This window comes from Castor canadensis, chromosome 6 (genome assembly GCF_047511655.1).
Source record: "Castor canadensis chromosome 6, mCasCan1.hap1v2, whole genome shotgun sequence".
In the NCBI taxonomy this organism is placed as follows: Eukaryota; Metazoa; Chordata; class Mammalia; order Rodentia; family Castoridae; genus Castor; species Castor canadensis.
Genome location: NC_133391.1, coordinates 143,443,475 through 143,470,003, shown reverse-complemented (window position 1 = coordinate 143,470,003; position 26,529 = coordinate 143,443,475). Strand labels below are relative to the sequence as shown.

Genomic DNA, 26,529 nt, shown 5'->3' with positions numbered 1-26,529 from the left:
GAATTAGGAGGCATTCCTAAGCAACAACCTTTAATTTGTTGTTCTTCGAGAATAAATGAATCTGTATCAGGTTCAGTTTCACTTCCCCATGAAAGGATAAAAGAAACTTAGTTTTTCAGTATATAAGGAGATTTTAATTTCTCCAACAAGCTATAAAAAGAAGAAACACTGGTTGCTTACTCTGCAAAACAAATTAGCTATTCAAGAAGTAGCACACATAGGGAAATGCATGCATGCCATTAACATATCTAAGGATTAGAAACATACAATGTCTAGGTAAATTATAAGAGAGATGACTTCAAATAAAAAGGTCAATGAGATCCCATCTCAATAAATAGGCCAGGTGTGATGGTTTATAACTGTAATCCCAGACACACAGAAAATATAGAGGTATAAGGCTGGCCAGAGGCAAAAACTTAAGAACCCATTGAAAAAATAACTAAAACAAAAAAGGGGTTGGTGATACTTCTCAAGTGGCAGAACACCTGCCTAGAAAGCATGCAGTCCTGACTGAGCTCAAAACCCTCCGAACCACTGAAAAACAAACAAGCAAAAAAAAAAAAGGAATTGTACTTTTGACTCTATAGTTTTTAAGAAATTTTTTGCAAAGGTAATATTTTAGCAATACTGAGATTTTTATTACTATCATAATGACTTAAAGTAAGCCAATTATATTTTTACCTGTACTTCCAATAAATGGCAGCCTGTTTTGTGGTGTACCAGTTGTCCATAAAGGTGTACAGGCAGGTAGACATGAGGACGTTGCAATCTATTATAATAAAGATAATTGAGATAGCTATTGGTGCACATAAATATGCTAATTAAAACAAATGATTATTAATGTGAATAAATAAAATTTGATGAAATTGCCCAACATAATTAAAAATAGGGAGCTGGGAAGAAACAAGAACTTTTCCTAGAAAAGTAACAGTTTATCAGGTCTCAAAGTACTAGGAAGAAAGCGAGGGCTAGAAAAGTAGACTGAGGGTAAGAATATGAAGTGTATCTAAGTACTTTACTACAAAATATATTCCACATGTTAAGTATGCCAATAGAATTTCTGGGCAATAAATACTGTGCAAAGAGGTTTCCTGTATCAGTGCACGAAAAAGAAAACTTTCAAAAATCACAATTATAAACTGGTTTTAAGTTTGATACTTGAGGTCTAATAATAAATTTTGCTATGTCTGGACTATATACCTTTGGTTACTTCGACGAACATAGTTATCACCATCGATAGGTTTCCGGTAAGTAGTAAGTGCTTCGTTAAGTTGTTCCTCAATCAGGTCAACGTATTTTGAATTATATTCCTGCAAGATAATATTGTTTGATTGTATACAGTATCATCATGATATTCATTAAATTCATGTCAGGTACTTAGCAAACCACAGGAACATTAACATGGGAAAAATAAAAAGAACATGTTCAGAAAGTAACAAACTTTTGGAAAAGGTAAAGCGAATGTTTTTTTATATCCAAAAGCTTTCTGCTTATATTTTCTTCCCTTTGCAATGAACATTTTGGGGTCCAAATAACTGAGTAAGTAACGTTATTCATCTTATTTGAATTCTCATCTATATAAAAAAAAGCAAGTTTCTTAATACTAGACTCTGAAGATATTTACTAGAAATTTTAAAAAAGAAACTAACTGAATTTTATCATCTTAGTACCTTTTAGTAAGGTACCTTTTGTCACTGATTTAAACCAGGCTAAAAGTAAAAAATATTTCCTACTAACACTTGAAAAACTTCTATTTACATGCTTTAACTAGAAGTCAATCAATCACACTAGAATCTTTATTACAAAAGTTCTCTTCTTCAAAGTGTAGAATGGAATTGGTGGAAGTCTGTATTTTAGCAAAATTTATTTATGAACACTGTAATATAAATTTCATATAATTCTTATTTGCCACAAAATACTATTTTTTGATTTTTTTTCAATTGTTTAATAACATGAAAATCATGCTTAGGTCACACAAAAACAGGCAGTAGGCTATATTTGGATTGAGGGATCATTTGTCAAACTCTGGCTTAACAACATCTCAGGTGTAAATGGTCTCAATAAAATAATTAATAATGAATTAAGAAAATGTGGTGTTTATATAGAATGGAATTTTATTCAGCCATAAACAAGAATGAAAGTTGTCATTTGTAAGTAAATGAATGGAACTGGAGAACATCATCTTAAGTGAAGTTAGCCAGGTTCAGAAAGCCAAAGTCCACATTTTCTCTCATATGTAGAATATAGACTCAATATAAATACAAGCAACATCATGAAAAACAAGTCATGCTAAGGGGAAGTCACATATGAGAGAGGGAGGGTAAAAGAAGGAGGTTAAGATGAATATGGTTGATATACTTCCTATATAAGAATGAATATAGAATTTTTAAACCTGTTGAAACCAGCATAAGAAGGGGACTAAGGTGGAAAGGAGAAAAAAAAGAGGGGATGAATCAATTCAGATTATAGTACATATATACGTAGAAATGTCACAAAGAAACAACGTGTATAGCTATCTTAAACAAAAATGTCTTTTTTTTTTTTTTTACATAAACAGAGAACAAGAAGGTAAAACAGGTCCTGTCTGGGGATCTGGTACCAGCTGGAGGGGTGAGGATATAAGGAAAGGGAATAAGAGAATGAATATGGTGGAAATATTACGTGTTCATATATGAAAATGGAAAAATAAGTCCTGCTGAAACTACTCCAAGAATGGAGAGTGGTGGAGATACAGGAGAATGATGGAAGGGTGAATTAAACTATGATATATTATAAAAACCTTGAAAATGTCACAATGTACCCCCAGTACAACAATATAATTAAAAAAAAAAAAAAAGAGGAACAGGCTCCAGTAGCTCCTGCCTGTAATCCTAGGTACTCCGGAGGCAGAGATTAGGGGGATTGCAGTTCAAAGCCAGCCTGGGAAAACAGTTCACGAAACCCTGTCTTGAAAAAGATCATCACGAAAAAGGATTAGTGGAGTGGCTCAAGGTATAGGCCCTGAGTTCAAACCCCAGTACCACAAAAAAAGAAAAAAATAACAAAAAGTTGAAAGATACATGACAGGTTATGGATTTTGTGTAGCTAAAAGTAGGCAAATGATCAAAGATGTCCAGGTCTAATTAATAATTGTCAAATTTAGGTATCCTATTGATAAGTCTGCTGTTGTTGGCATAAATAATACAGGCATATACATAATAACAAATGGAAAGAAATTACAGTATGTCTACCTTATTTGTGAATTTATTATGTGACTGTGGTCACATAGGATAAAAAGTAAATCTCAGTAACAAAAATTTTAAATTCCTGCACATGCATTACACAGCTAAATTGATAAAGAGAATCTATCAGTCAGTCCCACAGTATCATTAGTTGTGTTTAAATCACAGTGTGATCTGCTGAGTGCTTCTCTTTCATTTTGTGAAAATGTGCCTCCCCAAAAGCAAATCATGCCCCTAAAGCAAGGTAAAAGTTATGGTAATCCTCCCAAGCCAAAAAGGGCACATGATATACTTAAGTGACGAAGTCTAAATTTTAGATTTGCTGAAAGGCTGTGGGTCTTTAGTGGAAGTTGGGTGATGTTATGAGACAAAAAAAAAAAAAAAAAAAAAAAAAAAAAAAGAATCAAGCATCCACAGTACTTGAGTTAAAGAGCATGAAATAAGACCTATTTTTTGGTGAGCAGTATTAATGTGTACAATAGTAATTTTTCTGACAATAATATAATATAGCATACTCCATGAAGATTAAGTCACAGACACTCAGGTCTACTGTATGTTCAGAATAGGTAAATTTGAGCAATTTTAGAGTTCTGAACTCTATGCATCCCGAGCATTCATTTGAGGTTCTTCCTCAACAGCAGTCTCCTTGGAACCATATACTCATAGATACCAATGGTCTACTGTATTTGCATTTAACCATAATTTTTGATCCCAATCAATTTATTGGTAGAAAGTACTTAGGAAGTAATGTTCCGCTGTAGAAAAAGAGGAGGCAATCTGTCCTAGATACTTTTTTATTGTGGTCACATGAGTATCTACAGGACACATCTATGTGGCCGAGTACAATAAAACCACATCAGTCCACTGTATAGCCAACCTGAAAAGTTCACAGCTACCCTGAAAGTCAGCTGTCTGGGATAGCTGAAATGAAAAGGAAAGAACAGAGTGATTTTCTCCTATCTTCAAAATGACTTACATAGTTCCCTAGGGAATCTTCTACTTTTCTCACAGGAACAGCTGTCTACTTCTTACATGCTATTATTCTCTCCCTTCCCAGGAATCCACTTCATCAGCTTTGTCCCCTCTCTAATTGCTAGTCTCGCTTGCCTCATTAGGTCTTTCTCCTTGGCTCAAAATACATTCTAATCACCTCAATCTTTTTAGTAGAACCTAGCAAGTGTGAAGCGCTGAGTTTGTTCAAACCTTTGTACTGCAAAAAAGAAAATTCACTCTTTTTTTTTTTTGGTGGGCCTGGAGTTTGAATTCAGGGCTTCAGCTCTTGCAAAGCAGGCACTCTACTGCTTGAGCCACACCTTCAGTCCTTTTGCCCTGGTTCTTTTGGAGACAGAGTCTCCCAAACTATATGCCTGTGTCAGCTTCAAACCACGATGCTCCAGATCTCAGCCACCACACAAGTGGCTAGGATTATAGGCATCAGCCACCAGCACCCAGCAGAAAAATCCAATCTTAAAAACAAAAATAAGTTTGCCCTTGCTCAGTTATTTTCAAACTCCATCATCTAGGATAAATTAGTTTACTCCTTTCAGACTCAATGTTTTCATTCACAAATTAGAAATAACAGAATGTATTTCATAATACTATTGCGAGGATTAAATGAAAGAAAAGTCCTAAGCACAATGCAAACTGTAAATTCCCTTCCCTTCATTGTAGTTTGAGAGAGTGGATTATATTGTTAATATTTTTAAACCTGCCATTTACTGCCTATAAATCAGTATTATTTCTAACTGTTTACTAAAACTGCTCTCTTATAATTGACCAAAGACCTAACTGTCTAATTTAATAGCTTGTTTTCCAGTATTTGATTTCTGTAAACCCTTACAAATCAGGATGTACTCTATAGTGAAAATGTTTCTGTCCTCTCTTCTCTGTGCACTTGTGGCCTCATTCATTTCAGGTTTCAACTCTACTATATACTGATAACTCTCAAACTGCCATCTCTACAGATATGATTTCCAGATGTATATTTCAAAACACTCTCTGGATACAATCTACTTGGTCATCCCACAGGCAACAGAGTTCAACACATTCAAAATTTATTATCTACACCCTACAAACCACCTTTTGTAATCACAATGTCTTATTGATGACTCATTATACAGTCAGTCATTAAATCAGAAACATGGTAAGTTAAGCAGGATCCTTGATCCACTGTATACAACCAGTTCACAAACTCTTGTCTATCTTATTTAAAAAGTACCCAGAAGCTGGGCACTGGTGGTTTACGCCTGTAATCCTAGCTACTTGGGAGACTAAGATCAGTAGGATCGTGGTTTGAGGCTAGCCTGGGCAAATAGATGGCAAGACCCCAATTCCAAAACAACCAGAGCCAAAAGGACTGCAAGTGTGGCTCAAGCAGTAGAGCCTGCTTAGCAAGCTCAAAGTCCTGTGTTCAAATTCTAGTCCCTCACCCAAAAAGGCCTAGAGTATGTCCCACTGCCTATGCAATTTCACTATCTCTAAAGTTCAGGACCTCATCAGAATATTGGTTATTATCTAGTGTCAGGATTCCCAGACTTTTCATGATGATCAAGCCTTCAGTTCTGCACCACAACCTGTCATGTTTCTAAAGCACATTTTTGACTGTGATAACTCTTTGAAGACTTACAATGGTTCTCTACTATGTATACAACTGAGTCCCTTAATAGGGCATATTGTAGCTTATAAATCCTTCCACCATCTAGTTCTAATTTTGTCTTCATCTTGCCATTCACACTTATTCTAGCCTCAACTACACTGGAATATGATTTTTTTCACAAGTCTATAACATTTCAATGATATACACAGATTTTTCTCTTCCCTATTCCTTGAAGACTCTTTCTACAATTTATTTGCTTCTTACTCCTCAGGAGTATTTCAAACATCCACTGAGCCTATCAAACTTTTTTTTTTTGATCACTAATGCAGAATCATTAATCTAATCTTTATGTCTCTTTAAACACTTGCATATGTCTATTACAGCACTTATATTTTGTATCCACAAACTTAAAAGCACTATATCAGATTTGTTAAGTAACTTTCCAATATTATAATTTGTGTAAAAAGGAAATCAACTTCATTAAGGTGACTGGTTTAAATATCATATATTTAAGAAATAAAACTATCTAAAACTATCGGGTCTTAGTTCTGATTCATTAATTACTAGAAGACATACATAACTGCAATTGTATGCTTTAAAATTTTAGCATGCTTAACAAGTAATAGTCTCTCATGAAATATGCTTGAATATAGACAATATAAATAACATGTAGCTATTTAAACAAAGGAGACATGATAAAGGTAGGAAATCTAAAACTCACTTATATTGGTATGGATCATTCTGAACATGGTTTTTCAAGACATGTTGATAATTTAAAATGCTTCAAACAAAATAATGAAACCATGGGGATAAAAACCTAAAGACAGGAAGCTGTCTAGTATCTAGCTTCAAACTACTTCCTTCTTAGTAGTTTTTCTTGCTACTTATTTACTACCTATTATACCAAGAAATTTGTTCTCAGATTTATGTAAAATAGCATCTAACATAAGGCTTAATTAGAAGAGTCTATCTAAGTGGAACACCTTCAATCTTCCTTCATTTAGAACAATTATTTTAGTTTTGGCATAAAAGTATCCTACAAGTTTATAGTGTGTAGAAAGGACCCAAGAACAAAGAAATGATAAATAGTAGTGTCAACAAAAAATTATACCAGGAAAATATAAAATCAATTGAAGTTAAAGCAAACTTTCAAAAAAAATGTACACAAAGTCAAGAGTTCATAAGCAATATAAGTATTAGTAGAAAATTACATAGAATTTAGGACTTGACTTCCTATGGATGTTTAAATAACTTAAATGTTTTCCAATATGAATTTACCTTGTGCCACTTTTCCAACTGTTTTGCTACATAACCCCTTTCATTCAGGTAGGAAAATCCTTTTGGAATGGAGAGAAATCTGTAAATTAAAACAAGCCATAGTTTAAACACTGAGTCTGACAATAAAAAGTTTTACAGCTAAGACAGCTAAAAATTTTTTTCCTTCAGAAGCTGGAAGACTTTAGGAACAGTTCTCTAAAATGAAAAAAAAAAATGGCAATTTAAATTACTAAAATTTCAATTACAGATAAATTTTCACAACCTTTGCAAAAACACACGAACCCAATGTCAATGAAGAAAATGTCATGAAAAGCATGAGACAAAGAAATGTTAACCACATACCATTGAGAAAAACAACGAACAGCTTCAGTATTGACAGGATGTCTAAGATTCTAAAATAGGCCTGTTTCTGATGTTAAAAGATAAACTCTTTCTGACTGCTTCCCATTCAGATTTGATATGGCTTTAATATACAATCCAGAGAAACACAACAGAAAATATAACCACCACAAGAAAACTTACTTAAAATTTACCTGAGCAGAAGAAGTAAACCCTTGTCCCCAAGGTGAGATAAAGCTGGCTTCATCTGAATAAGAGCATGAAGATTTGCCTGAAGAAGATAATTAGGCAAATTAATACTTGCACATTTCTTAAAATGCCATCATATATAGTATACTTTCGTAATTATCTATCAAAATTGAACATTTTAAGAAAAATTCAGCCTATTTCATTATCAAAAAAGTAAACCTTCACCTTGTCTTCACAAGCTTCATCAAGGATATCCAAAGCTTCAGAAGAAATTGTTTTGTTTTTATCATGTAGCTGAGTCACTAGTAACTCGATTCCCCAATTATTGAAGAATTCAACATTGGCTCTCAATAATACCCTTAAATGTTTTGTTGCATACAGCCTGCAAGCCTATAAAGATAAACAAACACATTAAATAAAGAAAAACGACAAAACTTCACCATGACTAGCCTATTTGATTTTGTCTTGGAGACACGCTACTTTGAAAAAGACAGACCAACTGGAATTGATATAAATTTTTACTGTTAGTGAAAATTTAAAAAAAAGTCCCTTCACAGCTTCATTCTGTTTTAAATTTTTAATGTATTTTTATTAGTGTATATTCATTGTACAAAGGGGTTTCACTGTGGTATTTCCACACAAGCTTCATTGTTCTGATAGAAAAATACAGGTACCATATGGAGCCACTCAGAGAAACTAAAGTTTTCAAGTAAACTCAATTTCCATCACATATTCTTAGAATTTATAATTATATTTAGTTTAAAATTTATAAAGTATTATACTAAGTTAGTGGTTATAAAAATAGTTTTATTGCCTATGTTATACTCACATCAGTAGCTGCTGTCAGGATTTTCGAAAGAATAACTCTAGCTAATCCATCTCTGCTATAGTCTAAGCTAGAAACAGTCAGTTTTAGCAAGTGATCTTGGTTTTTCAAGGAGCAAAGATTAAGGAGACTAAAAGAAAGAAAATAATTAAGATTAAAAATTATTACACTGATTCATGAATTCAACAATTTTTTCCAACTTTATTGAAATATAACTGATACATAAAAATTATATTATTTAAGGTATATAGTATGATTTGATTTGTGAAACGATCAAATTAGTTTAACACATCCATCACCATACACTGTTATCAATTTGTGTGACATCAATTTGTGTGTGGTGTGGTGTGAGGGCAATTCAACAAATATTTTTAAGTTGTTAATGTACTTCTGAAAGAAAGTAGTTAATGACAAATATTACAAAACAAGAATATCAAAGCATCAAGACAACTCTAGCCTTTTTAAAAATAAAACTTACCAAACTTCATGTACTAGGAATAAAAAGCATACCATGTTACCACATTGGCAGGAGGACTGTGAGTATGAGGTCAGCCTGGCTACATTGAGTTCCAGGCCTGTTGGTGTTACATAACAAGACCTTACCCTCAGAAAAAAAAAAAAAATTAGGTTATTTGTAACAGAGTCTCGGGATGCTCACCACTGAAATACACTGCATTTTTCCAGCATTTTGACTCCATGAGGGTGGCAAGAAAGTGTTCCAATAAATAAAAAGTAGTGTTGACTAAGGGTGGTCAATAAGCCATTATTCTGAAGACTTCTTTCAGGTTTCATTCCAGATGAGGCATTGAGCCACTGCACAATATCCTTTACTAGATCTTCTAAGTATCCTTGTCCATCCTATAATTAGAAAATCAACTTTAGTCAGGTACAGAAAAGTGATGATGAGTTAGTAATAACAGATATCAATCAATGAGTATATATTGTTTTTAATCCCATTCAACACAATGCTATCTGGAGACAGTCTTATTTTCATTTTACAAAGAGTAAACCAGGTCAGATAACTCCCCCAAAGTCTCATAACTAGCTAGCGACTAAGTTTGGATTGAAATCTACATGTGAGCTTTTTTCCTATGTTTCTAAATATAATTTATGCCTACTCAGAAATAAAACAGAGGGACAAGGGGAGAAAATTCAATTAAAAAAACACTTGCTCTGAAAAATATTCAGAGTACATACCTCTTCGGACTCAAGAAGAAATTCTGTAAACTGGCAACCAACAACTGTGAGCTGCTTGGACTTGGCAAAATCCAGATCCAGATTGGCATACAATTTACTGCTGGGCTTGTAAAAATAAAGAAGTCTTCGTACAAACCTAAGATCAAAATAAAATCATAAAGTGAGAAGCCAAATAATTATTAAAGAATCTTGACAATATGTTATGACAGAAGAAGTCTTTTGGGTATTTTTAGGGTCTCAACTACTGGAATAAATGGGAAGAAATTTAATGAATATATTTGGTACATTTCACCAAAAGTAAAAAAAAAAAAAAAAATCACAACAAATATCTTCATGGAATAAGAATTTTTATACTAGGATGCTTAAAAGAAAAAGCAAAGACAAAAAATGCTAGTTGCAAAAAGACAAAGATATGAAGAATATAAAGTTGGACAAATCTAAGGAAGGCACTTACAGGTAAATTTAGACAAGTGAATTTCTGGACACAATTTGTAATATTTCAGTAACTTTCAAGATCGTATGCTAAGCTTCCATTTAATTTAGTTCAATTTAAGTTCACATATTACAATCTAACCAAATAGAGGTAGCCAGGTCCAGAAGTTAGGAAGACAAATGTGACTAAGACATTGTTTCTGTTCACAAGGAATATGGAAAGTTACTAGCAAGCTTCTTTATTTCAGTGCAATTCATATGTTCTGTATATTTCTCAAAACTTTATATACAGATATTAAGTTGCATATCAAGAAAGATGAATACAATTCTAAATATGTTAATGATATGAATTTCTCCAACATAAAGTAAGATGCTCTATCTAATGAGAACATTACCAGTAGCAAGTTAGTTGAAAACTCCAGAATTAAAAAAAACATGACTATACTAGAAAAGAGCATAGAAGCTTGAAGTGTTTTATATGTTACAAACATCAGTATGTTTTACAGATGGACTGTGTGGTTAAGGTCAGTTTCAAGAGGAAGAAAAGTGAGTAACTCTTTACAATCAGATGTAAGTGGACATCTTATGACACTTATTATGGACCTCTTATTATGTCATCCTTATACATTAGGGTCAAATCACTACACCGTTGATTACCACAATTTAAGAAACTTTTATCTCAACAACTTTGATCCAAAACTAAAATCAGATATAGAGAGAACAAAACTTATTGGTGGGTCTGTCTGAAGGGACTACAGGAGGTGGTGGGGGGAGACAATGTCAGAGAATGAAAAATATTGAAACAGCCCATCTGTAAATAAATGTAACGTAATGTGCTGTAAGCTGCTGAAAAACAGGGGAACACAAAAGAAAGAGTAAGTAATGGGGGAGGTGTTAATCTGATTAAGGCATGATATATACAAGCCTGAAATGCCTAGGTGAAACCTCCTTGTACTATCAATGTACATTCTAAAAAAAATAAAAGACAGACAGGCAGGTCAAACAGATCTTTTCCAGGATTAGGTACAAGTGGGTGGGGAGAGGGCATAAGGAAAGGGTGAATGAGGGTGAATATGGCAGATGTAATTTTTATTCATATGTGAACACAGAGGAATGAAACCTGTTGAAATTGTTCTAAGAAGGAGGGGAGGAGGGATTAAATCTAAGATGTATTGCAAGCACATATGTAAATATTACATATGTAAATAGCACATATGTAAATATACAACTATTACAGGCTAAAAAAACCCCACTAAAAGTGGAGTATGAAAACAACTAGCTAATGTATTGATTATAAAACTACACATAAAAATGTAAAAATGTACCTACTGAACACTAATTATTAGAATGTACCACTTATGTAATATTAAAACATTACTTATAGCAGACATTAGGCATAATCCAAATCTATGTTTTTAAAATTAATTGCACAACAGTTTCTACATACCTGTGCAATTGTTCATCCTTATAGTTTCTTAGATTTACATTTGGCCACTAGAAAAACACAATATATTACATTACATATATATTTACCAACTTCTAAGCACATAACTGTAATACATTATAATTAATAGTAAAATGAAAACAAGCCATCACCATGGAGTATTTTGTCATACCTTAAGAATGGTCCCTATAAGATTCCAATTCCATTCAAGATTCTCTTTATGTTGAAGGACTTGGCTATCCCTAAGGTTCATTAAAAGAGCCTCTTCTGTATCCTAAATCACCAAATAGTAAATTGGCAATTAAGATATATTGTCCTCACACCAGAAATCGAAGTTCAAGTTTTAAAAATGAAAAGAATTTTCCTTTAAGGACAGATCATCAAAAAGCCTTAATTTTAAAAAGTAATAAAAACCAAGCTCTAAATTGCCTTGTCATGGCAAAAAAACAGGAAGTCACTTAAAAATCCACATGCATGAATGTAACTGCAAAACAAAGATGAGAGCATGTACACTAAAATGAAGTAGTTAAGAATTAGGAAACTGAGCCAAGTGCTGGTGGTTAACGCCTGTAATTGTTGCTACTTGGGAGGCTGAGATCAGAAGGATCACAGTTCAAAGCCAGCCCAGGCAAACAGAGAGACCCAGACTCCAAAATAAGTACAGCAAAGTGAACTGGAGGTGTGGCTCAAATGGTAAAGCACTTGTTTTGCAAGCTCAAAGCTGAGTTGAAATCCCAGCCCCACCAAAAAAAAAAAGGAATTAAGAAACTACAAATTAAAAATCAAGATTTCATGTCAGTACCTTAAGGACAAATATATCTTTTTGAACGCGAAGATACTGATCCCGTTTCTGGTGTGTTGCGATTGCTTTCTGAATAATGTGATCTAAATGAAGGCTATAAGGCTTAGGTCCTCGTTTCTTCATTTCATGGAAGCGTTTTAAACAGTTCAGTGCTGCACTGGCTCGCCTAATGAAAATAAAAATAATACTGTAGGCAAGACTAGCATAATTTTAAAGTGATGGCTTTGGTAAATTATTAAAACCTAATAATTCAAGGATAGAGATTACTTATTAAGAAGGTGAACTTTTTAGACTTAAACATATACATACTAATCTTTCCTTCTAAGGTAGTGGGCCCTATAGCTAGTTTTCAGAATCTCTTCCCCAAGGTCAAATACCTATTTTTCTGTATTTTCCTACAAAACTTCAAATTTCTAAAGCTCTGCTCTTTGCATAAAGGTCCACTTGAAAATGATTTTTGCTTACAGCATGAAGAGGCTGCAGTATAAATTCACTGTCCACTTGCAGAATCAGTGACCCCAGTATCAACTGAATATTCTCTATTTTCTACATTGATCTGTAACTACAAATGGTATATTCAAACAATTATGTCTAATTTCTTTTTTACATAAAAAGTGCAGCTTTCAAGAATTTTGTAGCAATCAAGTTTGAGCTTCAGAACTTCTGGTAAACAGAATTTTGAAACCTTGGGATGTGTTCCAATTGGAAAGTAGTGATGTAAGCCTAGAGACTGAACTGAGATGTATGCTTTTAATTTAATAGTTTGATACTTCTATTAAACAATAGTATTTCTATTGACAGAATCAAAACTTACAGATTATTATTTTTATAGTATTATTATTTATTTCTAGTAAGGTCCATATGTTTTCTTTTGCTTTTACAAAGCTAATTAAAACTTTAAAGAATGTATTACAACTGTTAACAAAAACCCAAAGCTCTGAATAAGCTACATTTCACTTTTATTATCAAAGAAGAAAAATGGTTCACATATATAACTTTTCTGATCATAATAGAAAAAAAAGAAGAAGAAAACAAAAGGAAAAGGAAAGACATTCCTGGCAGAAATAATCTTCATCAAGAAAAAAATATTCTACTAGCCCTTCCTACTTAATGCTTTTGTCTTTTGTATGTTACATTCTATCACTAGCACTGAAATTTCAGAAGAGCTGGTTACACAGTTATACTATACTTTTGTGTATAAATTCTGTTTGCAGTATTTCCTTTAGTATTAAGAGATGAATTTACTGCTATTGCTGTAGTATGGGTTACTGAAGTCCAACAGTTTTTTTGTGTGTGTGTGGTAGTGGGGGTTGAACTCAGGGCCTACACCTTGAACCACACACACCAGCCCTTTTTTTGGTAATAGGTCAAGATAGGGTCTCATGAACTATTTGCCCGGTTGGCTTCGAACTTTGATCCTCCTGATTTCTGCCTTCTGAGTAGCTAGGATGACAGGCGTGAGCCACCGGTACCCGGCAAGTCCAACAGTTTTAACCAGACAAATCACAGAATACACTGGTAGTCTCTGTGTGCTAAAAATCTGAAATAATTTACAGGGTCTAAACTGCTGCTCAAAATATTTTAAAAAATCCAACCCTCTCCTTCTCAACCAGCATTTTTGATCACGTGGTTAAAAAGTGAGTCAATGTTCTTGTCCAGAATCACAGTAGAAAAAAAGGTTATTTTACCAATCCAAATAATTTGTATCCTAAAATTCAAATAAACATTTTAGGAACTATTAATTTTTCCTCTATCTGTACAGTTTCCCTAAAGACTATCCAAGCATAGCCTATTTGTAATATTTTGTTTAAAAAAATAAAGAGAAGTTAATCTTAAGCGGATGTTAACTATATCAACCAATCAAAGCTTAGCTAGAGCTCTGATACTTACAGCCTCTTTTCCTTGGGGATATCAAAGGATGCAGCCATATTCATTAGGGTTGGCAGGCAGTGCAAATGATGGCTATGTGAATGAGGAAGAATTGTGTTTGCCTAAAATGAAAACAAAATTTTATGAGATTGTGGAAACAGAAATACTACTGATTATATAAAGAAACAATATTATATTTAAGACCATTAAAAACTCTGAGGTTTTTCATGAAGTTAACTTAATTTTCCCTAACACATACTTATAATCTTTATCTATTTTTAGTAAGCATGAGATATTATAAACATAAAGATACAAATATACACTAATAAAAATAGTGATTTTCATAGGTCACTTATTATATATAATTTAAAGTAGGGTTTCTAAGTGGAACTCAATTGAACTCAATTGTTTTTTTTCTTGGTGGGACTGGGGTTTTGACCTCAGGGCTTTGCACTTGCAAAGTAGGCACTCAAACTCTTAAGCCACACCTCCAGTCCATTTTTCTCTGGTTATTTTGGAGACAGGTCTTGAGAATTATTTGCCCAGGCTGGCCTTGAACTACAATCCTCAGTCTCCCAAGTAGCTAGCTAGGTTTATAGGCATGAGCAACTGGTACCCATCTAAATTGAACTCAATTCTCACATGACCTAAAAGGATTTCATATCAGAGCACTGCTTTCAAAATTTATGAGTTGACATTTAAAGTTTTAAAGACCACTTTCTCAGGTGTCTTTAAATAAGAAATCTTTAAATAAGGAACTTATGAACTCCTGCTTTACAAGCAAAATCTCACCACCAATCCTGCTTTCTACCAGTGAAAAAAAATAAATTTATTACATGTGGAAAATAGAAGATATAAAAATAATAAGCAATTAACCAATACTGGATACTTAGATGCCAGCTTTTATATTTCAAAAATCATAGAATTCCATAGGAAAAAGGAAAGAGATTAAATTTATAGAAAGATTAGGGCTGGCAGAATGGCTCAAGAAGTAGAGTGCCTAACAATCAAGTGTGAAGTGCCAAGTTCAAACCCCCTTATCACCAAAAAGAAAGAAAAATACTGATACCCTTGTAGAATGATATCTTAAAAAGTGAATACAGATAATCAGACCTGAGACCTTGCAATACTACTTAATTCTTTCACAGATGGGTTGAAGGAGAACAGACCAAGTGGCTGAATAATTCATTGATAAAAAAGGTAACATTTACTCTGTTTACTTCTTTTTACCTCACTCACATACACAGCACAGCTGGTACATAGGGGAAAAAATAAGGTAAGAGAAGAGAGGAGGGAACAGAAACAGCAAAAATAAATTAAAAAAATACTCTGCCAATAATAGTAAGCCATAGCATAATTTTAAAAGATCTGTCGTACAGCTGGTCGAGTGGCTCAAGTGCTAGAGTGCCTGCCTAGCAGGTGTGAGGCCTGAGTTCAAACCCCGAGTACTACCATACATTCACTTCTTAATGAGTTTCAAGTTGTTTTTTTCCTCTTTCTTTTTTTATTAGTATTTTATCAACTAACAGGTGAATAAAAAATATGTATTTCTATCATGCAGAGTTCCCTCTTTGGTTAACTTGCTGGGAGTAGAGAAGAACCAAATTACTTTTCTTACTAATATTTTAAAATCATGGCACTACCCATCCCACAACCAATGGATTCTAATCCTTTGAACCTCGAAATGTTGTTTACAGAAAACACTGACATTCAAACAAGACAATTATATTTAGAATTTTTGCATAAAGCTTTCTAAAATTCAGGCTGTAACTACAATGTATTGATTACATTTCTGGCTGACTAAAGCATTATCTATAGTTTGCAATTTTAATTTCCTGCTTTTTAAGCAGGTGATGGCAGCACAAGACTGTAATCCTAGCTAATAAACTGGAGGCATACATAGGAAGACAGTGGTCCAAGGTCAGCCAGTGTAAAACCTTGAGACTCTATCTGAAAAAATAACTGAAGTAAAAAGAGCTAAGGGGAATGATTCAAGTGGTAGGGAACTTGCCTAGCAAGCACAGGCCCTGAGTTCAAACCCCAGTACTGTCTCCTCCCTGAGTGATAAACACTCAGTACTCTATATTTTCTGTATTTGTTATATTTACAGAACCATGTATATGATATATATCATAACATATGAACCAAAAGGTTTTGTAAAGATACACATTCACAAAAAATTCAAACTTATTTTTCAAAATTATATAAAGCAACACTATTAAATTAACCTGCTTTAAGATTAAAAGGATGAAACACACGACCAAAAGCTGCTACACTTACCATATGTAAAAGCTCTCCTAAAAGGATGGTAGCTCTAACTGAGATATGGTCATCACTGTTTGTTATCACTTCAACCAAACTCTATGAAAATAAAAAGAAAATATCTTTGCAAAATAACATATTTGAGCACATTTATACAAAAGATGTGTTTTTCTCACTGAATGAATTGTTACAGAAAGTAAAATAGAATAAAATGAGGTTTATAAATCTTACCTCTAAAAGTCCATTACGAATAAATGCAGAGAGAATCAGTGCCAAATAGTTATCCATGAGATCTGGCCTGGAAAAATCACAGTCACAGTAATAATTTAAATACTGTTTTTAATACTAATACTGTTTTCTACACAGTCTATCATGAAAGTAGTAATGGCAATAAATTAGAACCACTTTTATATATAAATTCTACCTGGATCTGGCACGGTGAGGAAGAATAGTTTTTGCCTCAGCTGCTACAAAGCCATCTGAAAGTCTCCAACTATCTTGGAACCTTCCAGGATCTAAAAGTTAAAAAGAGGTAGTTACAAAAAGATTAGATAACACTGAAATAGCTAAGTGTGGAACCACAAGCTAGCCATGCTACAAAGAACTTCAAAATGTTTATTGGTGTAAAAAAAAAAAACCACTTAAAAATGCATTCAAAAATTATTTACATAGTCCCTTCATTTTGGGACTTAGGAATCTTGTGACTAAAACACGACAAGAATTAGATAGTCTAACAATCATCTAGGTTTTTGTTGTCTCTTTATTTTCTTGGCCCAGCTGTCTATTAATTTTATTGCTCATTTGTAAGAAGTAGCATGACAAAGAAGAAACTTAAATTTCTTAGTTTTGGGAACATGAAGTTTAATTTTCACATAAGTTTCAAGCTAAAATGATGCAGTAAGAAAGAAAATGATGTTCAGTGTTAGTACTTCACCTTTTAGGAATTTTGTGTTCATTATATTGTTACTTTAAAAATGAGAATAAATAGATATGAATGCACTTCCATACTTACCTACACTGAGTAGTGCTTCTATGAACTCCTCTGTTACAACAGGTAGAGGAAGACGAAATATATCATAAAGCACTTCCAGCAGACCTCGCTACAACAAACAAATACAGTTTACTTATTTTTATGGACTAAATCTTGATTTAAGGACTTTAAAAATGTCCTATTAAAAGAATAAAGAAACTGATAAAGACAGTACTAAATTGTGAAAAAGTATTTTAGAGAAGATACAAATATGGTATGTTTAGTTTATATAACACTTAATAGTTTCAAAAATTCTTGCATTATCCCCAATGTGCACATGAAGGAACAGTTTCATGTTCTTTTCTATCCACAAGGTAAGAAGTCAATTTATATGCCGGTCTGTGGTTCACTGGTATAGCATTGCTTAGCATGAGTGAGATCCTGGTTCCAATCCAAAATGGCAAAAAAAAAAAGTCAACTGAATTACCGTAACCTTTTGATCCCTGCTCAAAGATCTATCCATTTATAATTGTACCCGTCCATTCCTGTAAGTGAGTTAATTTTTATTTTACGGCAAGGTATACCTGGTCAATATTTTATATTTTCAACTAAAAGTTTAGTTTGCACACACACAAGGGGCCCAAAAAAGGGATGAAATTAAAACAAACACAAACATTTAAGAAGAAAAGATGAGTCACTTCAAGAATTAATTCTTTTTTGTCCAATTCGTTTTTAATTTTTCAATACAAATTCCCTATGTGCCAGTAACTTAGGAATACATGTAATAAATCAATTTATAAACAACTTAATTTTAATCAAAACCACCATCTTCAAAATAAAAGTGCATAACACAGGATAAAACACAATTTAAATTAGAAGGCACAGATAAATAAATACTACATCTACTTTTTGCTAAATGTATTTCTATAGAATTTCTACGTTTTATAATCAAAATGTCCTGTTTTTCTTGCATTGTTTTAATGAATAAAGCATAATTACATTCAGATTTTCAACTCAATTTTTAAAATTCATCATTCCTAACGGGTATTTTAAATGATTCATATGATACTTAGGGTTTAAATAAGTACTAAATATTTATATATTTTTAAAATGCTCTATGATACAAATTAACAATTAATAAGGAAGAAAACCTTCATCTGAAATAATTTTTTAAATAATTCATTCTGTTAAAGGTCCAGGAATGAAAGCATTACAATAAATTTTACATACCCTTATCTCCATATTTGGTATGCAAAGTACCCCAATTAGAGATTGGATCCCAGAGTTTCCAGGTTTACATAAATTAATAATACCTAAGGAGCATAAAAAGAAAAATATCACTGACAAGTTTTTAAAAAATTCTATAGAAATGTATCATAACAGAAAATCTGTGATGTTTTTCCAAGCTAAATTATACTATTTGATTGTCCTGTTATCATAGAAGAGAAGTGCATTCCAAGCATTCTCATTATTTCCCTATTGACTAGAGAATACCAATAATTTCATCACTTAAATTCCATCTTCAAGTTCTGTTGCATATTTAGTAATTGATGAACACTCAGTGGAATGATGAGTGCTTTTCTGGGAATAAGACTATAGGGTCGAATAAGGCCATGGTATGTCTCCCTGTTTAATACTCTTCAGTCTAATGTGAAAAGCTGTATGGCATTTGTCTATTAAAACTTTAATTCTCCAATTTATTGAAGGAACAGAAAAATGTAAGCAAAAGACTTCAAATAAATAATATAGATAAAAAATTTGGGGCTATATAACTGAGTCTATTTTGAATATTCTAAAATCATACCCCCAAGAAGATATTTAAATTGTCAATAAACATAAACAAAGTGCTCAATATTGCTGGAGGCAATGGTTCAAGAGGTAGAGCACCTGTCCAGGAAGTATAAAGCCCAAGTGCAAATCTTAGAAAGAGAGAAAGAAAGAGGGAGGGGGGGAGGAAGGAAGGAAGGACAGGAGGGAGAGAGGGAGGAAGGGAGGAAAGAAGGAAGGAAGGATGGATGAGAGGGAGAAACAGAGGAAGGAAGGACAGGAGGGAGGAAGGAAGGAAGGGAGAAAGGAAGGGAGAAAGGGAGGGACAAGGGAGGGACAGAGGAAGGGAGGAAGGAAGGAAAGGAGGACAGGAGGTTAGGAGGGAGGGAGGGAGGGAGGGAGAGAGGGAGGAAGGAAGGAAGGAAGGACAGATGGACTGATAGAATGACAGAAGGGAGGAATACTAATCACTAGGTAGATGGAAATTATATAAGATACCATGACACACCTACTAAAATGATTATAATCCAAGGCTGACAATACCATATGCTGACAAGGATGCAGACCAACTGGAACTCTATACAGAGATAATTGGAATATAAAACAGAAGGATTTTTTTGTTTTGTTTTTGTTTTTGTGGTGCTGCAGGTTGAAACCAGGTCCTTGTGCACCGTATGCAAGCACTCTTACCATGAAGCTACACTACCCAGACCTAAAATAGCACTTTTGTATTTAATAGTTAATAATGTGCATGCTGAAGCATTTATGAGTGAAGAGTACTGATATATGCAACTTCTTTCAAGATGCATTAGAATAAATTAGATGGAATGATGAAGGCAGAGTAATAGATGGAATGGGCAGTATGTAATAAAACAAATACAGCAAAATCTAGGTGGTAGGAGCACATTAGTGATCACTATACAAATTTTAAAATTTTCCTGTTTCAAATTTTTGTAATAGAATATAAGGAAAAACATTTTTTAAAAAACCCTGAAGTTCCCTGTTACTTCTTGCTAAGCATACACAGGTTGAGTATCCCTTATATAAAATTCTTAGGACCAGAAATGTTTCAGATTTTGGATTGTTGTTTTTTACAGACTTCAGATTATCTGCATATATGCAGTAAGATATTTTGGAAATGGGACACAAAGTCTACACATGGAAATCATTTATGTTTCACATACAACTTATATTCATAGCCTGAAGGTAATTTTATTCAGTATTTTTAGTGTACCTGTGTTTTGACTGCAACCTATCACATGAGGTCAAGTGTGGAATTTTTGTTTTATGGTATTATGTCAGTGTTCAAAAAATTTCAGACTTGGGTGCATTTCAGATTTCATATTAAAGATGATCGATCCATATGTATATACTTATGAATACCATATATTCTCCTTGGATTTAGAATCAAAACTCAAATTAAAACAGATTTGATTAGTTATCAAAAATGGTACTTCTCCAACTCAGATAAATGATAGTAATTTTAGAAGTTAAGATTATGAGAACATGTATACAAATCTTACGATCACAGAACATGGGCTACATGTGCCCTAGAAGGTTGTCTATTAATTGTTTGGAATTTGAAATACATTATATCATAGAAATAGCATTAGAAATACATGAAAGTTTATTTAACTCATAAACAGCATCAAAGAATCTAAAAACCATTTAGAAAACAATTTGTTAGGTAAGTGCTTTCAGGGCTCTAACTTACAATGCTAGTATTTCTTTTCCTACTTCAGTAGGAAGGTAGAAGGCTCTCAGACTTCTAAGTTTCTAATGATGGATCAGTATATAAAGGCTCAAGGAAAAAGTAATGGAGAAAGAACATTTAAGAGCAATAAAGAAAGAGACTGGCTGAGATTAGAGACACAGTGATGAGGACAGTAGAGTGTAGAAGTAGAAATCATGAGGAGATAGTAGCTAGGCTGGTTTTGTTGTTGTTAAGACAGAAACTACTCTACTGAAAGTAAGCTGAGGGATGGTAAAGGATGATTATTTAACTACAGAAAACCAAGTTATACTGACTTTTGGAGTAAGAGAAGAAATGACTAAGTGTGGCAGGATGACTCAACTGGTTTCTATATTGAAAGAGTATGAGGCGCTGGTGAAGTACTGCTACAATTAAGATATGTCTCTCAAAGGATCATGTGTCAGAAATTTAATCCCTAAATTTATAGGATGATGGTATTTCGGAGGAATACTAAAGGAATACTTTAGGAGGTAATTAGGATTAGATGAGGTCCTGATGAATGTGACCCCATACTGGCTTTATAAGAGGACGAGAGAGCAGAGCTAGCACATTTGCTCTGTTTCACCATGTGATGCTGATGCCATGCTCTTGAACTAGCTTCCACAACTGTGAACTAAGTAAACCTTTATTTTTAAAATAAATTATCCTGTCTTAGGTATTTTGTTAAAGCAAGAGAAAACAGATTTAAGAACAAGTACAAAAAAGCCATGTGGGCTGGTGGAGTGGCTCAAGTGGTAGAGTGCCTGCCTTGCAAGCATGAGGCCGAGTTCAAACCCAGTATTACCAAAAAAAAAAGCATGTGATGTTTGGTTCTCACAGAATCTGTTTATTGTCCATGAGGGTAAAAGGAAATAGGTAATTATGAAACATAGCAAGAAAGGGATTTTTATCAAGATGCTAAGATAACAGAGGAAGTCCCTGAAAATATACTGACTAGGTAAGGCTGAAGTCTATAGCTAGGATAAACATTTATATGGAAGAGATATTTGTAAGTTAGGGTTACCTAGGTACATAAAAATGTGCAAGTAAATTTACTTGTTTTGCTTACTGCTACATTCCTTTCCATGCTATCACTCCAATTATTCTATGAAACCAAGAGGGAAGATGGAAATAATTAATAGAAAATAACACCATGCTGGTATTATGTTATGAAAAGATATTTGCTTTTTATTCCATGAAAAGATGAAACATGTATAGTCCCTATTCCCAAGAAGTTTGATGGGCTGGGGATGCAGCTCAGTGGTAGTGCACTTGCCTGGCATGCACAAGGACCTCAGTTGGATCCCCATCATGGCAAAAAAGAAAAAAAGTTTGGGACTACTAGTCCCTACATAATTTATTTGTCATTTATAACATTACTGAACTATTTTAAGTAATAAACTTTAGTTACATATACAGCACACAAGTTTTGCTTTTTTATTTTGAGTTGTTTTTGGAGGGTGAGTATAGATCATGCTCAAGTTTTTAAATTATGCAGGTAACCATTAACACAGTGATTTGCAAATAGCTAATAAATAAGTGTATACCTAAGTAATACTAGTTATTTTTTATATACTATTATAAATTTTTGTCACTATTTTTTAATAATTTGTATAAATTCCTTTGGGTCTAATAGTAACATATAAAGACTTAATTAACATTCAAATTAGATGCTGCAATAATAATTTATCATTTGAAAAAAAACACTTAAAATTTTTTTCCTTTATGTTACAAAGTAATGTGAAATAACGTACCTGCCCATGACCGGAATGTTGCTATGATTCCCATTTTACTGGCTAGAAACCGTGCTTCTCTGTCTTCTCTGTTGGGGACAAATGAGGTGCCAAAGATATAAAATGTTTGAATGAAATGAGATTTTACTGCCACTATATCAGAATCAGAGTAACCATTAGTGTTTAAATATTCATACATGAAATCAAAATAAGATTAAAGATCTACTCCAAAACAACTACAAAATGACCCTCAATTTAAAATTCACAACATAGTTTAAAATGTTACAAATTCTGTTTTTTCTATTCAGTTCTATGTTTCCTGCATTCTGAAAACTATTCTTGGATATGCTTTAAGTAAGCATTAGACAGAACAGGGTCTTGCTTAAGCATCTGTGTTGCAAGACTGCTCCTTAACAAAGAAAAATTTCAGCATAAACCTCTCTGAACACCTGCATTCCCTTTACTTCAAAATCCTTGTGCATTCCTCATAAAACAATTCAATATCTAGTCATTGAAAAATCAGTAACTAGATATTATTAACATTACAAATCACCTTATTCCTTAACAATTATGTATCCAACTATCTCACTTGTTCCCGTCTATATAGCAGTTATGACAATTAAGCAACAGAACTACTTCTATTTGTTAAACTTTCTTCCATGGTTCACTTATGGCATCTTGTAACAATTTATGTTCCTCCATCTATACTCTGATAACTTTCCATTTATTCCTATGCCAGTTTTTCTTCTCTAGTTACTTTTTTAATGGTTATGGAAACACAGAAATTTAAGAAACTAGGGGTCAGAGGAAGCAGGAGTAGAGAGCAATGACAAGAAAAATCAAACTAGATAGTAGTGAGCTATCAGTCTTCAAAAGCAGCAAAAACCAGACCAAGGCGTTCACCTCAGCAGCACATATACTAAAACTGGAATGATACAGAGAAGATTAGCATGGCCCCTGCCCAAGGATGACAGACAAATTTGTGAATCATTCCACATTAAAAAAAAAAAAAAAAGGAAAGCCAGACCAAGTGCTAGAGCACCTGTTAAAATGACAATAGGAACTGAAATGGAAGGACAGAAGAAGGGAGAATCAGACACCTGTGTAAATAAGCTTTCAGTGCTTCTCTTAAAAATGCTGGGGACATACTAGCTTCAGGGGAATCTGTTCAAACCTATCAGATAACTATGCAGTATTTTTAGGATCAACTATTTTCCTATTAGCAGTATAATCAGTAGGTCTTAGACATTAGTATATGATGTACTGGCAGATTCAATTATAAGGCATTTGGAATAAAATTCTGTTAGAAAAAGTATGCCTCTAAGTGCTTGGCTCCCAGCAATAAGAGATGAGGTAAGGAAGATTTGGGTGGAATGCCCCGCACACCTCTGATAAATACTAGGTCCGTCTCTTGTTTGTAGTGGTATGGAGACTTCTAAAACTGGTCCCACCCCAAGACTCTATTTTTCGTCTCTGGATCATGTAAATATGATGAGATATCACTGCCATGACTGTGAAGATGTTTATCTTATATAGCCCAGTAGGCATAGTACAGGAGATCATCCTGCAGCCTTGATCTAATTGGAGTGCTTTCTTTAGTTGGTGGCAGAAGTAAAATTCAGAGAAAATCAAAGCACTAAGAGTATTTTGGACACTGTTGCTAACTTTGAAAATAGAGAGGACCATGTGCAAAGGAATGGTCATCTTCTAGAAGGTGTAAACAGGTCCCAGCAAGGGCTAGCAAGGAAACAGAAACCTGAGCTATTGAACATCAAGGAACTAAATGAATTCTGCTAACAAACTAGTGAGCTTGAAAATGGATTTTTCACCATCTCACCTTCAGATAGGAGCCAATCTAGATGTATGACTTACCAAACTCTGAGCTAATCAATTTATGTTGTTTTAAGCTATGATATTTGTAGTAATTTATTGCATTAGCAATAGAAGAAATCATACTCTCCACCAATAAAGAGAATGTCTAGACAGTATGATGACCCAGGCCTGTAACCCCAGCATTGGGGAGGAGTAAGGCAGGAGGACTGCTAGTTTGAGGGGAGCCTAAGATATAGAGTTCCAAGGCAACTGAGGTACAAGAGTGACCTTGTTTCAAACAAAACCAAAAATCAAAACAAAACAAAAAATAAAATGTCCAAATCTTATAAAAACTGAAGAAAGGCACTTAAGAATTTCTAATCATAACTAAAGCTAGCAGGAGTAAGTTTGAGAAGTCTTAAACACAGGACATCTATTTTGATTTGTTAGGTTAGGCTGGGTGTGATAATAAATACACAGTGATATCAATGTTTGAAGAAAATGAAAGCACTATTTTTAATGCAGGAGGAAAAAAATGAAAAAAAATCTGCTTGTCCAACAAAGTTCCAAAAGCTGGCAAGAAATTTTAAAAATATATACTATCTACCAAAATAAGTATGTCTACAGTCCAACAACCCTACTAGAAAACAGGTACTAGAAAAATGCATATTTATTAACATTGTGTCATTTACAAAATATTCACCAAAATGTATGGGATCCCTGAATTATTTTAATTATAATTATCTCTGAATACCTAGTAAATGTTTCCTGTCCAAAGACTATAGAAAATAATCTTTACCATACACCATCTGTTTTCCTATTAACCTTATTTTCAAAAATCTACATATTCTGCTGAAACAATTTGTTAAGGCAGTTATTCATTCTATTCCCTACTATTACTTCATTCTTTTGGTCTCTCAGTGTAAAAATAATATAACAGGAAACAAATATCTAGGTCTCTAATACAGCCTATATTTTTCTGAAGAAACTAATCTTTAAATTTTCCAAAGTTTTCTTTTAATTTCTGAAGTACACTTAATTATGAGACAAATGCAATATAATTCCATGAAACAGAAAATTTACTTAAACTCACATTTCTCTGGCTCTACCTGCAATCAAGCAAACATAAAAGCTCTAATATTAACACATACATCACTTCATAAGCTATTAGTATCTTATGGTATGGTACTTACTTGAGCTGTCCTTCAGCTGTATCTGGACTATGTCTGTAGTGAAAATCAGTATAGGGTGCTAAAATTCGCTAAAATAAAAGAGAAACAGAAGCACAAGAGATTTTATCCTAAGAAGTATTCTTCTTTTAACAAGCCAAAATTAAATCTATGTATCTTTAATTGGGTTTCCTATTTGAGAGACTTCTTCCTTTAAACTTATTAAGAAATGCTGGGTAAATTTTTCTTAAAAAAGTAAAACAATTTGAAATTTTGAACTTTTAAACTGAAAGATACATGGTTCTAAAACCGTGCACAAATAGGAATAAATTTTTGTTTTATCTAGGTTGGGTTATTTTCTTTTAACACTGTGATGATGACACTCAACTGCGGCTAGTTTGCCTGACTTTGGTCAGGAAAATCAGCTGCCAGACTTGATTCTTAGAAACTAGTATCTTTTATGCTCAAGCTACTCTTAAGATTTTTGATTGTCTTGGTTTTTAACAGTCAGTGATATTCCTACATCTTGTTTCCTTTTTATTTTCTTATTTGGAGTTTTTGAGCTTTACAAACATGAAGCTTCATCAGTTTTAGAAACAAAATTTTAGTCACAGTTTAGATATTTGCTTCTGCCAATTTTCTTGGTACTTTCCAACATAGTATTACTTCTGTTCTGTTCTGTGTGTTTCCTTATTATTATTATTTTTTATCCTTTGTGCTTTAATCTGGATATTTTCACTGACCTTTCTTTCAGTTTACTATCAGTATCTCCCTATCCAAACTTAATTTTTCACTTAACTGAATTCTGAATTCCAGGTATTGTATTTTTTAGTACTATAATTTCCATTTGATTCTTTTTGTGTATCCAATCATATTATGAAATTCTTCATT

At 33.3% G+C, this 26,529-nt stretch overlaps 1 protein-coding gene and 1 non-coding gene across 9 annotated transcripts in view; one reads left to right on the top strand and one right to left on the bottom strand.

The window, feature by feature from the left end:
• Positions 1–26,529, bottom strand: part of Rictor (RPTOR independent companion of MTOR complex 2) — a 109,684-nt gene that overhangs the window by 23,617 nt on the left and 59,538 nt on the right. For all 8 annotated transcript variants that reach the window (XM_074077564.1, XM_020166643.2, XM_074077563.1 and 5 more), the window contains 19 exons: positions 25,663–25,730; positions 22,679–22,746; positions 18,656–18,738; positions 17,468–17,555; positions 16,880–16,970; positions 16,687–16,753; positions 16,474–16,554; positions 14,215–14,315; positions 12,325–12,490; positions 11,695–11,796; positions 11,526–11,572; positions 9,647–9,782; positions 9,108–9,307; positions 8,453–8,579; positions 7,849–8,013; positions 7,629–7,705; positions 7,096–7,174; positions 1,201–1,310; positions 682–769 (listed from right to left, as the gene is read on the bottom strand). In XM_074077564.1, coding sequence (XP_073933665.1) covers positions 682–769; positions 1,201–1,310; positions 7,096–7,174; positions 7,629–7,705; positions 7,849–8,013; positions 8,453–8,579; positions 9,108–9,307; positions 9,647–9,782; positions 11,526–11,572; positions 11,695–11,796; positions 12,325–12,490; positions 14,215–14,315; positions 16,474–16,554; positions 16,687–16,753; positions 16,880–16,970; positions 17,468–17,555; positions 18,656–18,738; positions 22,679–22,746; positions 25,663–25,730 — 1,944 coding nt within the window. The remainder of the gene's footprint in view (positions 1–681; positions 770–1,200; positions 1,311–7,095; positions 7,175–7,628; positions 7,706–7,848; positions 8,014–8,452; positions 8,580–9,107; positions 9,308–9,646; positions 9,783–11,525; positions 11,573–11,694; positions 11,797–12,324; positions 12,491–14,214; positions 14,316–16,473; positions 16,555–16,686; positions 16,754–16,879; positions 16,971–17,467; positions 17,556–18,655; positions 18,739–22,678; positions 22,747–25,662; positions 25,731–26,529) is intronic.
• LOC141424400 (U6 spliceosomal RNA) lies at positions 23,553–23,659 on the top strand. The gene has a single exon (XR_012449337.1). It is a non-coding gene; the product is annotated as a U6 spliceosomal RNA (small nuclear RNA).